We start from the raw sequence: 18,104 nt of genomic DNA, 5'->3' as shown, positions 1-18,104 counted from the left end.
TGGACAGCCTCACATAAATCAATGAAAGCAAAACACTCCCTCACATCATATACAAAAAATAAACTCAAAATGGATGAAAGAGATTTCCCTGGTGGTCCAGTGGTTAAGACTCTGTGCTTTCAACACAGTGTGGGTTCAATCCCTGGTCAGAGAAATAGGATCCCACATGCTCTGTGGCATGACCAAAATTAAAAAAAAAAAAAAAAAGAAGAAGCCTTAAAGACCTACATATAACACATGACACCATAAAACTCATAGAAGAGAACACACAGACAAAACATTCTCTGATATAAATCGTAAAAATAGTTTCTTGGCTCAGGCTCTCAAGGCAAAAGAAATAAAAGCAAAAATAAACAAACTGTACTGAATCAAACTTAAAAACTTTTGCACAGCAAAGGAAACCATCAACAAAACAAAAAGACAATCTATGGAATGGGAGAAAATATTTGCAAATGATACAATCAAAAAAAAGACTGATATCCAAAATATACAGCTTATACAATTCAATATCAAAAAACAACCTAATCAAAAAATGGGCAGAAAATCTAAATAGACATTTCTCCAAAGAAGACATACAGATGGCTAACATGCACATGAAAAGATGCTCAACATCACTAATTATTAGAGAAATTCAAGTCAAAACCACAATGAAGTATTGCCTCAAACCAGTCAGAATGGTTATCATCAAAAAGTCTATAAACAATAAATGCTAGAAAGGATGCGGAGAAAAGAGAACTCTCCTACACTGTTGGTGGGAATGTAAATTGGTACAGCCACTATGGAAAACAGTATGGCAATTCCTTAAGGAACTAAAACTAGAGCTATCATATGATCCAGCAATCCTATTCTTTGTTATATACTGGGAAAGATGTAAACTTTAATCTGAAAAGATACATTCACCCCAATGTTCATAGCAGCACTATTTACAATAGCCAAGACATGAAAGCAACCTAAGTATCCATCAACAGATGAATGGATAAAGATGTGTGGTGTATGGGAATACATGTGTTTGTGTATGGAATATTACTCAGCCATTAAAAAGAATGAAATATTGCCATTTGCAGCAACTCATGGGCCTAGAGATTATCATACTAAGTGAAGGAAGTCAGATAGAGAAAGACAAACAATTATACAATATCACTTATATGTGGAATCTAAAAATAATCCAAATGAATCTATAAACAAAACAGAAACAGACTCATAGACTAGAAAACAAACTGATGGTTACCAAAGAGGAAAGGGAGAGGCAGATAAACGAGGATGGGATTAACAGATACACATTACTATATATAAAACAGGTCAGCAACAAGAATTTACTGTATAACAGAATAATATTCAATATATTGTAATAACCTTATGCAATAATAAGTATAGGTAATAATCTTATGTAATATAATGTAAAATAATCTGAAAAATACATATATATATAAAACTGAACCACTTTGTTGAACACTTGAAATTAATAAGTCAACTCCATTAGGACTTAAAAAAATTTTTAAAAAACCAAACTCACATATACAAAGAAAAGACTGGTGGTGGCCATAGGCAAGGGATGGGGGAAATGGGTGGAAGGGGTCAAATGGTACAAAATTCCAGCCATAAAATAAATAAGTCCTAGAGACACAATGGTGACTATAGTTGATAATACTATATTGTATATGAATGCTGCTAAGAGTAGATTTTAAAGAGTCTTATCACAGGGGAAAATTGTTACCATGTGTGGTGATAAATGCTAACTAACTTATTGTAGTGATCATTTCACAATGTATACATATATCAAATAATCATGCAGTACAACTGAAACTAATATAATGTTATACGTCAATTTTATTTTGATGTTTTTTTAAAAAAGAATACTATGCACCCATTTAAAATAAAAAATTTTGTGAAGCACTGTTGTACGAGTGTAACTAATATTATACTTCAACTATACTTCACTAAAAATACAATTTAAAAATCAGTCATTCATCTGCGTTTACCTCATTAAAGGAAGACTACCAGCTCATTAGGTGATACACACACATACATGCATGCGTGCTCAGGTGCTTCAGTCAAGTCTGCAGTTTCATGACCCCATGGGCTGTAGCTGCCAGGCTCCTTGGGAGTCTCCAGGCAAGAATGCTGGAGGGAGCTGCCATGCCCTGCTCCAGGGGACCTTCCCAACCCAGGGACTGAGCCCGCCTCTCCTATAACTCTGGCACTGCAGGCAGACTGTCTACCCGCTGAGCCATCAGGGAAGCTCACACACTTACCTATGTAAAATAAAAAGTAACAGCAACAACAAAAGATGCAGGGTCTCTCCTGGTGGTCCAGTGGCTAAGACTCCACATTCCCAGTGCAGGAGGCCCAGGTTCAATCCCTGGCCAGAGAACTAAGATTCCCATGTGCCATGAGGTACAGTCAAAACCAAAACCCAAAATACACCACATGATACACAACTAAAGATTCTGCTGGCTCAGCAGAGGCTGCAGGGCCCGTGGGCTACAACTGGGGCTCGGCACAGCCTGAGTAAATAAACAGACATCTTCATAAGAAAGGAGGTGTCCCTGTACCTAAAAAATGCATGCTGTTTATCTAAAAATGAAAGGCCATAAAGCCCACTTTCAAATACTGTGTATGAGGAACCTCCTGGATAGTTCCTTAGCAAAACAACCATAACTGGTAAATAAAGCAGTAAAAATAAAATAAAGTCTCTGGAAATTGTCCCAAGAGGGTACAGCAAATGAAGAAACATTTTTTCAAGAAAATCAATAAAATCTCAGTAAGAACAGTGAGTCTTTAGCACATGAGCCAAGACCCACTTCTCTCCCTGCTGCAGCTCAGCTGGGCAGAAGCTCCACTCCAGGCTGGTGTGACCAAAAGACAGGGCTCCTTCCCCTCTCAGCTCTCAGTCACCAGAAGATCAGGCCTCCAGCACTTCCAATCCCTTCCAACTTCAAGTTGAAGAGATTAAATATCTGGTTAATCCATCCAGCGGGGTTGGAGGCTCACTTCCTTCACTCAGTCCCTACTTTTAGGGTGGAGACTCTACCTTAGGCATGGCAGGCCCTGATCATCCTGTCCCAAACATGAGGATAAATGTAGGGTGAAGATCCTACATCTGGAGAGGCAAGAAGAGAAGATCAGAGGCTACTACCCCCACCCACTAACTGTTCTCAACAAGTCAATCTGCCTGAATTTAACAGGATAAGGTTGTAAAGCAATTTATGCATTGCAGCATTGTCAAAAACAGTACAGCAACTAGCCAGCAATTAGTAGATCTGGGTGTAGTACCCAATGAGGCAGACAACAAAGAAATCAGGGTAAGAGATGGTCAAAGATTGCCTGTTGCCAGGTGGATGACCACTGTCATCCCAGGGTAAAGGTGCACATATTCAAGGCTATCCCCTCTGAGGAGTGACATCAGAGACTTCACATTGCGGGGGAATGATAAATGGATAAACATACTTTATCAAAGTACTCTAAGTCACTAAACAAATAAACAAACAACAGTTTGGGGGGGGTAGGAGAATATGCATCTAGAGTTGCTACCACATATTACATAAAATGTCTCGGTATCAACAAAAGTATCATGAGATAACAACAACAACAAACTTCATTTCAAAAATAGGGAAAAGATTGGAATAGATGTTTCTCCTGAGAAAACATACAAATAGCCAGTAAGCACATGTAGAGCTGCTCAAAATCACTCATCATTAGGGAAATGCAAATTGTAATGATGATGAGATACTACCTACACCCATTAGAAAGGCTACTATCAAAACAAACAAAAATCCAGAAAACAGCAAGTGTCGGTAAAGATGCAGAGAAACTGAAACCCTTGCTGGTTGCTGGTAAGAATGGAAAATGGTACACTTGCTGTGGAAAACAGAATGGAACTTCCTCAAAAAGTTAAATATAGACTTAGCATATGGATCCAGCAATTCCCCTTCTGGGTATATATCCATAAAAACTGAAAGCACAGATTTTAACAAGTATGTGCACACTTATGTTCTTAGTAGCATTATTCACAATAGCCAAAAAGCCATTAGAATCCGCATGTCTATCAATGGATGAATAGATAAATTGATAAACAAAATATAATGTATATATTCCCTTTTGTTATGCCTAAAACAGCAAGCAGTACAAAATGCACTGTATCAGTGCTTTAGTAGTATTTGTCTTTCTTGCACTAAGTATAAAACTTCTGGAAAAGAACTACTGAAGAGATGATATAACCAGGTAATAATAAAAAAATAATCTTTAACTGAAAAAAATTATCAGATGCACCAAACAAACAAGAAAACATGCACTACATTACAAATATCATTTAAAGGGGGGAATGCAAGCATCAAAACTGCCTGTGAGAGTGTTCAGATTTTAGACATAACAAAAACTTCAAACCAGTTATTAAAAATATGTTCAAATAACTAAAGGAAATCATGCTTAGAGAAGTAAAGAAAGATATAATGACAACTCATCATCAAATAGAGTATCAATAGACAGAAATTATTTTTAAAAAAGCCAACTGTAAATTCTGGGGTTGAAAAGTAAAATGACTAGAATGAAAAAATCAATAGCAGATTTGAACTTCCTGGCAGAAGAAAGAATCAGTGAACTTGAAGACATATTGATAAAGATTATACATTCTGGAAAACATTAACAGAGAACAAGAACTAAAGAGAGAGAGAGGTACAAAGAAAAATCAACAGCACCTCAGAGAAATGTGGGACATCATTAACAATATCAATAGATATAATGTGATTATCAGAGGAAAAGAAAGTGTCAGAAAAAATATTCAAGGAAAAATAGCTGAAACTTACCAAATGTGATTTTTAAAAAAATCTACACATCCAGGAAGCTCAAAAAGCTCCAATAAGACAAACACAAAGATATCCACACCCAGTCACATGATGGTAAAACGCTCAACGACAAAATTGTGAAAGAAGCAAGAGAAAAACAACTGACAACAAAGTCCAGTAAGATTAACAACTGACTTCTCAGCAAAATAGTGGAGGCCAGAAAGCAGTGGAGTAATACAGTCAAAGTTCTTAAAGGAGAAACTGTCAAGCAACAATCTTACATCCAGCAAAACTATCTTTCAAATATGAAGGCAAAACAAAGACATTCCTAGATAAGTAAAACTGAAGAGAACTGAGAACAGACATAGCTTACAAGAAACATTAAATGAAGTTCTTCAGGTGAAAGCAAGTAAATTCAGATGGTATTTTGAATACATACACATACACACACACACACACTCCAGTAATGACAGAGGTAATTGTGTCATTATAAAAGTCAGTGGAAATGAAAATATATTGTCCTTTCTCATCTTAGCTGATTTGAAAAGGTACTGAATGTATATTATTGTATTGTTGGATCAATAACATACAGCATTATATAGTATACATTATATATATATATATATACACACACACACATATATAACATATAGTAATAAATTTGATAAGGACAGCACAAAAGATATGTGAGTGAGCAAAGTTTTACCGAGTAAGAACATGATAACTTGATGGTAACTTGATCCACAGGAACAAATGAAGAAAATGAGAAATGGTAAATAAGAAAGTAACATAACAAGGACTTCTCTGCAGACCAATGGCTAAGACTCCACACTCCCCATGCAGGAGGCCTGGGGTTGGCCCCTGGTCTGGGGGCTTCCCTGGTAGCTCAGACGGTAAAGAGTCTGCCTGTGGTGCAGGAGACCTGGGTTTGATCCCTGGGTTGGGAAGATCCCCTGGAGAAGGAAATGGCAACCCACTCTGGTATTCTTGCCTGGAAAATCCTATGAATGGAGGAGCCTGGCAGGCTACAGTCCATGGGGCTGAAAAGAGTCGGACACAACTGAGCGACTTCACTTTGTTTCAGGGAACTATCCCACATGCTACAATTAAGAGTCTGCATGCCACAGCTAAACTCCAGCCTGCCACACAGAAGACTGAAGATCCCAAGTGCTGCAACTAAGACCCAGCACAGCCAAATAATTTCTTTAAAAAGAAACATAAAAAACACTATAAATCTGTATTTGACTTCCTTTGTTTTCTAAGCTTCTTTGGGATATAAAATAATATAAAGTATATATTATCTTTATTATAAGCTACAAGAATATATCATTGGGTTTGTAACATACAAAATGTAACATGTATAACAATAATAAAGAAAGAAATTACATGTATATGTATGGCTGAGTCCCTTTGCTGCTCACCTGAAACTACCAGGATATTGTTAATTGGCTATACCTCAATACAAAATGTTTCTGGTGTTATAAGAAATTACAAAAAGAAAGAAAGAAGCAATGCAGCTGTGTAGGAGTAATGTTTCTATGTCTACCTGGATTTAAATTAGTGTAAGTCTGAAATAGACTCCATTAGCTAAGATATAATGGCAAGTCCTAGAGCAAATAACTAAAAAATATGGTGAAAAACCATTAAAGGAATTAAAATGTTACACTAGAGACATTCACATAATGCAAGTAAAGCCATAAAGGAGTAGAGAAACAGAAAATCTATGAGATGTATAGAAAAAGAGTAAATGGCATAAATCCAACTGTAATAATTAAAACAGTAAAGGCTAACTGATTTATAGTATTGTTCAAGTCTTCTACTTCTTTGCTGATCTTCAGCCTTGGTTTTTCATCCATTTTGAATGTAGGATACTAACATCTCAAACCACTATTTTTTTTAAATTTTTATTGTTTGGTTGCACCAGGTCTTAGTTGTGGTGCACAGGCTTAGCTGTCCCATGGCACATGGGATCCTAGTTCCCCAACCAAGGATCAAACCAGCGTCCCCTCCACTGGAAGGCAGTTTCTTCACCACTGGACCACCTGGGAAGTCCAATCCAACCACTGCTTTTAACTGTTTATCTCTCTCTTTTTTCTGTCAGTTTTGCTTCATGTATCTGGGGTGTTGTTGCTAGGTCCACATATATTTAGAATTGTTATATCTTCCTGAAGATTGAACCATTTCATCATTATAAAAGGTCCTTCTTTGTCTCTAGTAACAATTTTTGCCTTAAAGTTTATTCTGTTTAATATAAGCATGGCCACTCCTGCTCTTTTGTGTGTAAATAAATGTTCTTGCTTATTATTTAAAATAGGTCTGAACATACTTTCATTCTAGATCTTGAAGATTGTTTTACAGCAAGTGAACACACTAATTTACTCAACAGTTTTCCAACATACTATATATGATATTCAAAAGATTTCAGGAACTTAGAAATCAAGGAATCAGTCACAGTCTTCTCTGTTGGGGGTCTCTGCTGAGGGCATGGGATCACTGCTGTAGCAGCTGCTAGAATGTGGGCAACCCTCCTGCAGTTCAAGGGTGCCAGTACTAGGGGACCCACTGAGGCTCTCCTCTTTCACTGCTTTCGCTACCATACAACACAAACATAACAGCATAACATACAGCGTATGCTTTTGATGGTTTACAATGGATTCTCACTAAAATGGAGAAGAACCTGGGATACTAGGAACTGAGAAATAACAAGACTTTGGTCTCCCTTTAATCAAAGGTTAAAGTCAGCTGCAAGTGTTTAGGGTCCTCCCACTCATGCTCCCCAAGAGGAGCTTGAATTTGCTGAAATCCAAAGGTACTGCAATCACCTACACCTTTTAAGTCAATATTAGGTAAAATTTTTCTGCTTTAATAGGCATTAAGTTACACTCCTAACTACGTATCAAAGCGGTACTTCTCCACATGGTCCCCAAGGACCCCAGTTCAGCAGTACCCCCAGTGCTCATGGAAGAAAACCCACTGCTCTTCCTGCTCATCCACCCGTGCAGCAGCTGCCCCAGGTTCCATCCCTGGCAGTCAGAAACTCTTAGGAGCCTGCCTTCCATGTGAGGCCTTGGCCCTTCCATAGACATTACTTTCTTATGCCCTAAAATGACAATTTCTTCATAGTTTCACCTTCTCACTGTCCCTAAACATCCTAGCTACTCCGCTGACACCCTCAGGGGGCCCTTGTTCAAGCTTACGTTCATGCTCATCCTCTTCCAGGCTGATGTTTGGGACTCTTCAAGTTCTCTGGCCTCAGCAAGAACAAGTAGCTCAGAACTGTAGAACGCTGATGATTTTCTGTTTGTTTATTTGACTGCACTCATGCCTCCTCCCCTCCACTCCTAGGTATGGGTTCCAAAAGTAGAAATACCTAAAGTCTAGAATTTTTTCCCCCCTCATACTGGAAACCCTGGATGCTGAGAGTTCAATGGTTGTTTATAACAGCTGAACCATAAGACAAAGAACTACTGTGCAAACACAAAAGCAACTTGTCAGGATGATAATACCAATTGGCAGTGATGTTGTCTATTGATAGTTTATTGTCTATTGACATTGATATGATAATATCAATTGGCAGGGATGATGGACTACTGATTTTTAAAACCTTCCATTTAGTTATAAACGTGTATCAGAAATGTCCTTAAAGTATTACTTTCTAGCACAAAAATACAGACAGTCATCTAGTTTACGTACCTCCTGATCATTCCACAGGAAAATTCTATTCACGTGTGCTCCTGACAGGAAGAACAGAAGTTGCTGCTAACAGCAAAGCAGGAGTGGATCACTAAGTCCTCTACTAGTTAATTAATGCCTTAACTTAAAAGCTGCTATGACGTTTTTTACAGAGTTCTTTTAAAAAAAGAACTATCAAGAAAATTTCTTTCCTGACATCAACCAGCTAAATGAGAGCATTAACTACACTCAATTTGGGTACTTGGCATTCACCAATGTATGAATGGAGTTAGTACCTGAAGTTCTTTTGAATGTTTATTATTAGATACCTAGAATTTACTTTCCTAAAGAAATAGCTAGGCAATCTTGAAAAAGAAGAAAAAAATTGTATGACTTATACTATCTGATTTTAAGATTATAAAACAACATAATCAAGACAGACTGGCATAAGTATAGGCATAAACAATAAAAAGCTGAAGCTCTAATACTGTGGCCACCTGATGCAAAAAGCCAACTCAGGGGAAATGAGACCCTGATGCCAGGAAAGATCGAAGGCAGGGGGAGAAGGCAACAGAGGACAAGATGGTTGGATGGCATCACCAACTCAGTGGACATTCATTTGAGAAAAGTCCGGGAATGATGAAGGACAGGGAAAGCTGGCGTGCTGCAGTCCATGGGGTCGCAAAGAGTTGGATACAACTGAGCAACATACAATTAAAACTGGAGAGAGAAATGGCAATCCACTCCAGTATTCTTGCCTGGAAAATTCTATGGACTAAATTTTCCATAGGGGCTAAAAGAGTTGGACACAACTGAGGGACTGAGCATGCAATAAAACCAGAATACAATTCAGAAATACACTCACACATGTACACTCAGATCATGGACTAAAGCAGCAGTATAATTCAATCAACAAATGATGCAGAACCAAATGTCTACCAGTAGAGAAAATACTGAACCTTGACTCATACCTTCAGCTCAGTTCAGTTCAGTCGCTCAATCATGTCTGACTCTTTGCAACCCCATGGACTGCAGCACACCAGGCTTCCCTGTCCATCACCAACTCCCGGAGCTTACTCAAACTCATATCCATTGAGTTGATGATGCCATCCAATGATCTCATCTTCTGTTGTCCCCTTCTCCTCTGCCTTCAATCTTTCCCAGCATCAGGGTCTTTTCAAATGAGTCAGTTCTTCGCATCAGGTGGCCAAAGTATTGAAGTTTCAGCTTCAGCATCAGTCCTTCCAATGAATATTCAGGACTGATTTCCTTTAGGATGGACTGGTTGGATCTCCTTGCAGTCAAAGGGGCTGTCAAGAATCTTCTCCAACACCACAGTTCAAAAGCATCAATTCTCAGGTGCTCAGCTTTCTTTATAATCCAACTCTCTTACATCCACATGTGACTACTAGAAAAAACCATAGCTTTGACTAGACAGACCTTTGTTGGCAAAGTAACGTCTCTGCTCTTTAATATGCAGTCTAGGTTGGTCATAACTTTTCTTTCAAGGAGCAAGTGTCTTTTAATTTTATGGCTGCAGTCACATCTGCAGTGATTTTGGAGCCCCCCAAAAATAAAGTCTCTCACTGTTTCCATTATTTCCCCATCTATTTGCCATGAAGTGATGGGACCGGATGCCATGATCTTAGTTTTCTGAATGTTGAGTTTTAAGCCAACTTTTTCACTGTCCTCTTTCACTTTCAAGAGGCTCTTTAGTTCTTCTTCACTTTCTGCCATAAGTGTGGCATACCTTGACACATACATTAGTCATATACAAAAATTAATTCAAGATGGCTTGCAAAAAAGATCTTAATGACCCAGATAACCATGATGGTGTGCTCACTCACCTAGAGCCAGACATCCTGGAGTATGAAGTCAAGTGGGTCTTAGGAAGCATCACTACAAACAAAGCTAGTGGAGGTGATAGAATTCCAGCTGAGCTGTTTTAAACCCTAAAAGATGATGGAACAACAGATTGGTTCAAAATTGGGAAAGGAGTACATCAAAGCTGTATATTGTCACCCTGCTTATTTAACTTATATGCAGAGTACAGCATGTGAAATGCTGGGCTGGATGAAGCACAAGCTGGAATCAAGATTGCCAGGAGAAATATCAATAACCTCAAATATGCAGATGTCACTACCCTTATGGAAGGAAGTGAAGAGAAACTGAAGAGCCTCTTGAGGAAGGTGAAAGAGTGAAAAATCAAGTTTAAAACTCAACATTCAAAAAGCTAAGATCATGGCATCCGGTCCCATCACTTCATGGCAAATAGATGGGAAAACAATGGAAACAGTGACAGACTTTATTTTCTTGGGCTCCAAAATCTTGCTCCTTGGAAAAAAATCTATGACAAACCTAGAGAGCATATTAAAAAGCAGGGACTTTGCCAACAAAGTTCTGTCTAGTCAAAGCTATGGTTTTTCCAGTAGTTATGTATGGATATGAGAGTTGGACCATCAAGAGGGCTGAGCTCCAAAGAACTGGTGCTTTGAACTGTGGTGTAGGAGAAGACTCTTGAAAGTCCCTTGGACTATAAGGAGATCAAACCAGTTAATCCTAAAGGAAATCACTCCTGCATATACATTGGAAGGACTGACATTGAAGCTGAAGCTCCAATACTTTGGCCACCTGATGTGAAGAGCGAGCTCACTGTAAAAGACCCTGATGCTGGGAAAGATCTAAGGCAGGAGGAGAAGGGGACGACAGAAAAGATGCTTGGACGCCATCACCGACTCACGGGACCTGAGTTTGAGCAAACTCTGGGAGATGGTGAAGGACAGGGAAGTTTGGCATGTTGCAGTCCATGGGGTCACAAAGAGTTGGACACTGCTGAGAGACTGCACAGCAACATTCATGCAACCACTGAGTATTTTTCACAGGATCTTAACAGCACGGGGATGAGCACAACCACGGGACATAAACTGGCACACAGTTCTCAAGGGGGCACCTGACAGGTGGGGTTTATTCCATCTTTCTCTATACCCTGTGTATTATATATATAGGTACACAGGATTTATTCATTAAAATTCAGTGTTGAAATATAAGTATTGAATGTGACTAAGAAGAAATACACCTAATTGTAACAGTAGTTACCTCAAAGTGAAGAGATGAATACTTTTTATTTTCCTATTCATTATGTACTTCCCAGATTTTAAAAAATGACCACATTTCTATAACCAGGAAGAAGATGCTCTTTTAAAAATATGACAATGCCCAGAGTTCTCTGGAATGATATCATTGTTTAGCAGAGCTCTGGTTGCGCATGAACAAGCAAAGTAAACCCTCTGCCTGCCCACCCTTCCTGGCTGATGCAGGCAATATCTAAAAGACTCAGTTTACAGTCACAGATTTGGAAACATTAGGGAATGGCACAGATACATAGGGAATGTGGGGTTAGGCAGTGTGGGATTGAGCATATTCTTCTTGAAAAGTGGTCTTTTCTAGTTGCTCATCTTTAAAATTTTTTTTAAAAGGACTATTTACTCATTGAGGACTTAAAGTACTGGAGATACAGTACTTATTTATAATAAACCAGTATCATAGTATGAGCTTTTCCCAAATAAATTATGAAACTCATTAGAAAAGTCTTGCTTATAGGTGAATTTATATAGTAATTTATATATTTATAAATTTATTAATTTATATATTAATATCTTCCCGTTCACTTTTCCTATAGGCAGCATGAGAGAAAGACCACCTTCAAAGTCAGCCTGCGCTGGGTTCAAACCATAGAACCAGCAGTCCTGTATCGACTGCATGCCTCAACTTCTCTCCTACATCACACCTCCTGGGATCCAGGTCCCTATACTGTCCCCTCACACTCTGAACCTGGGCTGGCTCTGAGTATACCACTAGAATGTGGCAGAAGTAGTATTGTAAGACTTCCAAAACAGGTCACAAAGATCGTTCAGCCATCACTTTAGTCTTTGGAAGATTTGGTCTAGACAAAGCTATCCAGCACATAAGGGGTATGATTTCCCTGAACCGACCACTATGGTGTGAAAAAGCCCAAGGTGGTCATGTGTGAAGAGACTACAATAGTGACAGAGGTAGGGAGGAAGGGGGAGAGAGAAAAAGAGAGGGGGCTCAGGACTCTCCCTAGATGCTTCAGCTGTCCCAAACAAGTGAGTGAAGAAATCATCTCAGATGGCTCCAGCCTCAGCCACTGTCTGACTGCAACCCACTGGAAGACCCCAAGGAAGCAGGGCCCATCTAAGTCCAGACAGATGCATGAGGCTGGGACATCATGAGTCTTGTGTAAGTAGCAGCCTTCTTTACCTTCTCTTCTCCTGGAAATACTATCAAGTAAACCAGATATGCACAGGCTATGGAGCCACTTGATGCTCTTAACAACTGCACCCTGTTCCTTATCAGTGATCTCCCCTTGGAGCTGGGCAGGGATCAGGGTTACAGGTTTTCAGATCTGGCAGTAACTCTGGTTTCTGTTGCTTAGAAGAGGCCACAGGTAAATGGGGTCAGCTCTGAGTAATTTGAAGAAAGCTCACAAATAAAATACAAGGTTCAGTTTTACCCTCTTGACTACATGGATACTCATGGCCAGTTAGATGGCATATTGAGTGCCCACCATACGCTTCCCCGTTGACAGGACGTGTCCCCTGCCTTGAATAGCCACGATCCAGGGGGCACACAGACAAGTGAACAAGCCATTGTACCACAGGTTTCAGGGGCAGAAAAAGGTTGAGGATAGGCACAAAGAAGACATACAGCAGGAGAAGGAGCCAATTCCATCTGTCAGGGCATGGAGGAGTCACAGAAGCTGAGAAACTAACCACAGGTCCATAGGATGGCAGGGGTGAAGACAACATGTGTCCACCTCATTTCCGGGTGTGGGGGTACATGCACCTAGGTGTGTGCCTGGGAATGACAAGAGAGGCAAGGAAAAAGTGTACTTTTGACAGCCAGAGAACACGTGCCCTTCAAATCAGTACAGGAGGCTTGAGACTAGCAGGCGGGATACTAGGATTCCAGTTTTCACTCTCATGAGACAACTCACTCACCTTCTGAGCACCTAACAGTGTAACTACACATCTAGGCTGTACTCTTCTCAGGAAAAGAGACTATGAAATCTGAAAAGCATTTTTTTATTGTGGAAAAATACACATAAAAGTCACCATTTTAACCATTTTTAAGTGTACAGTTCCATGGCATTAAGTACATTCACTCTGTTGTACAGTCACCACCATCCATCTCCAGAACTATCCCATCTTACAAAGCAGAAACCCTGTGCCCATTAAACATTAATTTTCCACCTCTCCTTCTTACAGCCCCTGTGATACCATTCTACTTTCTGTCTCTATAATTTGACTACTCTAGGTACCTCATATAGGTAGAATCACACAAGGTTTGTCCTTCTGTAACTGATTTATTTCACTTAGCATAATGTCTCAAGGCTCATCTATAATGCAGCATGTGTCAGGATGTCCTTCCTTTTTAAGACAAAATAATATTCCTTTTAAACGTATATACCACAATTCGTTTATCCATTTATCCATCAATGGATATTTTGGTTGTTTCCACGCTTTCTCTATTGTGAATAATGCTCCTATGAACAAGGGTGTGCAGATATCTATCCAAGTCCCTGCTTTTATTTCTTCTGGATATATATACTCAGAAATGGAACTGCTGGCTTCTATGGTAATTCTACATTTAATTTTTTGAAGAACTTCCATATTGATTTGCACAGCAGGTATACCATTTTACATTCCCACCAAGAGTGCACAAGGGTTCCAATTTCTCAACATCCTCAGCAATGCTTATTACCTCCTACTTCTTTTTAAAACAACAGCCATCATAATAGGCATTAGGAGGTATCTCCTGGTTTTGATGAAAGGGAATTTTTTAAAAGTTCGTGATTCTTCCAGGCCTAGGACATTCTAATAGAATTACTCATCTATGCAGTTCTCCAAAGCCTCCAGCAAATCCATACATACGACTTTCCTGAGGGTGTCTCTACAATGTCAGTCTGAGGGTAGGACATCATCCCCCTAGCTAAGAGGCTCCATCCTAGCCTATCTACCAGCACAGGAATTCTAATATTGCAACTGGCTTTCAGCAAACATCTACTCGATGATTACCTTGCTTCTCATTTATAAGCTCTGCTTCAAGTGGGTTCTAACACTAAACATATTATCAATGTCCGGTAGCCCCAGGTGCTCCCAGACCACTTCCCATCTTCAGAGTCCTTCAAAGCCAGCCCAGAAGTGAGGCCGTTCACCTTAAGCCCGTGCTGTGGATGGTGCTCCTAGCCTATTCATTTTCATTCCACGCGTGGTATTCTATTCAAGGTCCTTTCAAGAGTGAGTGAAAGCTAGTAACAGAGGAAGCTGTACCCCAACCCCTCCGCCCCATAGAAGGGCTGTGACCAGATTGGTGGCTCTCCTGAAGCTGAGAGCTTTCAGCTTTTGAGTAAAGAAATACTGGTGCGTGGCAATGCAATAAAGTTGAAACTTTCAGTGAGCCAGCTTTTTACAGAGGTAGAAACCATTCCTTAACATAAGAACGTGACTCTCCAGTTTTTAGCCACCTCCTCTGTCCTCCCTTCTTCTCCATTTCAGTCATTTCATAATGGCCAACCATGCTGCTTGTCAGCAGAGGCAGAAAAAGGATCCAGGAGGAGTCGATTTTGGAACTACGTGTCCTCAATACCTACAAGAGTGTCTGACATATAATAAGACTTTCATGAATATCTGCTGAACAAATCAAAACTAATTTATCAAAACAAGACTATATGTCCATACTCTGTCATCATGAGGAACCCAGCTAGCTTGAATTAGTAATGGTGGATAGTAACTGGGGAAGAATGAAATTAGCAAATATCACAGTTTCACTCATTAATTTAAAGGCATAGTGTGCAAGCATAAATAAAGCATCAATAATTTTTTTTCAGGTTTCTGTGGGTTTTTTTCTTGTTCACTAACTCCCTTGAACACATAAGCTCAGCTGAAACAACACATTTAGTTTTACTCAATAATCATTGTTTTCTGGTAAGTCTATATCCAGGTTTCCCTAGATTTTACCTAATGTCACATGGTCACGTGTCCTCAGGCTCCTCCTGGCTCTGACAGTCTCTCAGACTTTACAACCTTGACAGGAGGGCTGAAGATATTTCGCAGGCTATTTCTGAATTCAGCTTTGTGTGGTGTTTTTCTCATGGTTCGACTGGGTTGTGGGTTTGGGAGATCATGTACCCATCCTATCAAGGGCACATATGTTGTTTATTTTTTAATTACAGCAAATACTTCACCCTAAAGCCCCTCAAACTGACAGGTGCTCCCTGAAAAGTGTTCAGCTGCCAGGCGGCTGTTTCCTACCTGAGAGTTTACAGCCGCAGCTGAGGGAAACTACATTAGATTTCATTTAGATCTTATGTATGGACTGCAACGTTTTACCTTTGAAGCTGAATTCTTTAACAAATATCTATGATTTCATATTTTCTCTCGAGGTTGTAGGTCCCTTTATCTCTTTCCTCAATTCACTCATGGCTGAACATCCAGGGCACTCAAGAGAGTTTCACTTGTATTCTAGAATTTGAACTATTAAATGAGTTAACTTATTCTTAAACCCATGACCTGGTGGCTTCCTCCTTCCCAGAAAGCTCCTAACACTACTCTTGTAGAACACAATGAACAACCACAAGACCTCAGTCCTTCTGGACATTAGCAGTTAATGAACTGCTAATGACATTAACTGACATTAACTGGTTCATTAGCAGTTTTAAAGCATGCTACATCTTGCCTTCAGTAAACGGTCTTAACCTCTCTTAGCACACAGGAACACTGGCAAAGAACTCTGCCACATCTCTCTTTCCACACTGATAAGAAGTGTCCACCCCAAGCAATATTCAGTCGGCCCATTCTTGGTTATTTTAATCTGTCTTGCGTGTTTTTCACACTGAAAATCATTTGTTGTCAAATAGGTCAAATCTAAACCAAAGCTGGTTCAGTCAAGGACCTCAGGAACAGAAGCCGCAGGAAAGCACAGACTCCGAGGGCAAGCGTCTCCCTGGCCCGCAAGTCCCACCCTGGCCTGCCTAGCGCACATTTTCTCTTCTGCACTGCTGCGGCCACTGCAGGCAGAGAGGTCAGCGGACCCTGCCCTCCAAGTGCACCCCTGGCCCGAGTCACAGCAAAGGTCGCTCCTCCCGGTCCGGCAGTGGGCTCCGACCATTCCAGGAATACTGCAGACAAGAAGCTGTCCCTAAGCAGCCGGCGAATGCAGGTGACAGGGACACCGGGGCGGCAACCAGAGGGCAGGTCGGCGGGCTGCACGGCTGCAAAGGGATTGGGTCTGCGAGGTAGGAAAGAGGTCTGCTGGAAAAACCGCATAAAACTGAAGACGGCCTTGGCAGCCGCTGGGAAGGGAGAAGAACAGTGGCGGCGACACCACTACCACCGCTCAGGGCGGGCGGCTGATTTCCCCGGCAGCTTTCCTAGCTGAGACGCTCCTGGCGCGCAGGGCAGCGGCTGTGCCTGCGCTTCGGGTGGGCTAAGGGGTCTCCGGCCCGCGCAGCTCGCCCTTCGGAGGTGCCCCGCCCGGTCTGACGACCCGCACACGCCCCTACTTGAGGCAGCTCCTCTCCCAACACCCGGCGGCGGCTCCCTCCACACCCCCCGCCCCCACCCCGAGCAGGGCCGCTGCCCGCCCTACCTCGCCGCTTGGCGCGCACGATGCCCTTCTTCTGAAGCACGAACGTGGACCCGTTCACCAGGCTCGACACTACGGCCACGCCCAGGCCGAGCGACACGGCGGCGGGGCTCGGGCTGCGCGCCCCCTCCCCGGCCGCCGCCGCTGCAGCAGCCGCAGTCCCCATTCCGCCCGTGCCCGCCCTCTGCGCCTGCGCGCTCGCCCGCCCGGCCAGAAGGCGGGGGCTGGCTCCACGGCCCGAAGCGGCTGGGCTGTGGGGCGGGGGGACCCTGGGCGGCACGGAGGCAGGGTGGAGTCTGGGCTCCTCGCGGAGGTCAGGTGGAGGGTGGATCCTGAGTTCTGGGAGGAGGGTGAGCGCCGAGAGGAAGCGAATGAGGGTTCGGAGCGCATTACGAGAGGCGGCGGTGGTGAGGGATGGAGTGAGACGGTAGGTGGGTGGGTGTAGAGGCAGAGTTTCCAGATTTGGCAACTGCAAATACAGGACCGCCAGTTAAGTTTGCATCTCGGATAAACACATAATTTTCAGTGGTTGTCCCATTCAATATTCGGGACTGCAAAAGCGCCAACAAGACGCAGTCCTAACTGGGATCATGGACCCCCCACAAAGCTGGTCCGGGATGAGCAGGGAGCCGCCCCTGGGGCCTGAAGCCAAACCAGCTATGGAATCTCAAATGGGACCACTAAATGAAGTCATCTGCCTCCGCTCTGGAGCTGTGAGCTTGTGATCATACTGTCTGTCCCAATTTATTTTTGATAAAACATACCAAATTTCAGAAAACACGGAACAGTATTTTAAAATTACTCAAGCGCACTACCCTAGCCTAATAGTTATTATTTAAAATGTTTTCCCACCTAAAGAACAATTTAATTACAGTATACAAAATAGTCTTTTTATTTAATATACCTAATTACAGTATACAAAATAGTCTTTTTATTTAATATACCATAATCAGTTTTAATGTTGCTGCACAATAATTGTTTTAA

At 41.3% G+C, this 18,104-nt stretch overlaps 1 protein-coding gene across 2 annotated transcripts in view; it reads right to left on the bottom strand.

Moving 5' to 3' along the window:
- Nucleotides 1-17,286, bottom strand: part of NIPA1 (NIPA magnesium transporter 1) — a 49,422-nt gene extending 32,136 nt beyond the window's left edge. The window contains exon 1 of one of the 2 annotated variants that reach the window (XM_061135422.1): nucleotides 17,124-17,286. In XM_061135422.1, the coding sequence (XP_060991405.1) occupies nucleotides 17,124-17,286 (163 nt within the window). Of the gene's footprint in view, nucleotides 1-4,802; nucleotides 4,911-17,123 lie in introns of those variants that run through there. The other variant, XM_061135423.1, reaches the window with a different exon arrangement.
- Nucleotides 17,287-18,104: the final 818 nt, after the last annotated feature.

Source organism: Dama dama, chromosome 33 (genome assembly GCF_033118175.1).
Source record: "Dama dama isolate Ldn47 chromosome 33, ASM3311817v1, whole genome shotgun sequence".
NCBI lineage: Eukaryota > Metazoa > Chordata > Mammalia > Artiodactyla > Cervidae > Dama > Dama dama.
The sequence above is the reverse complement of the archived record's forward strand: the minus strand, read 5'-3'. Positions and strand labels throughout refer to the sequence as shown.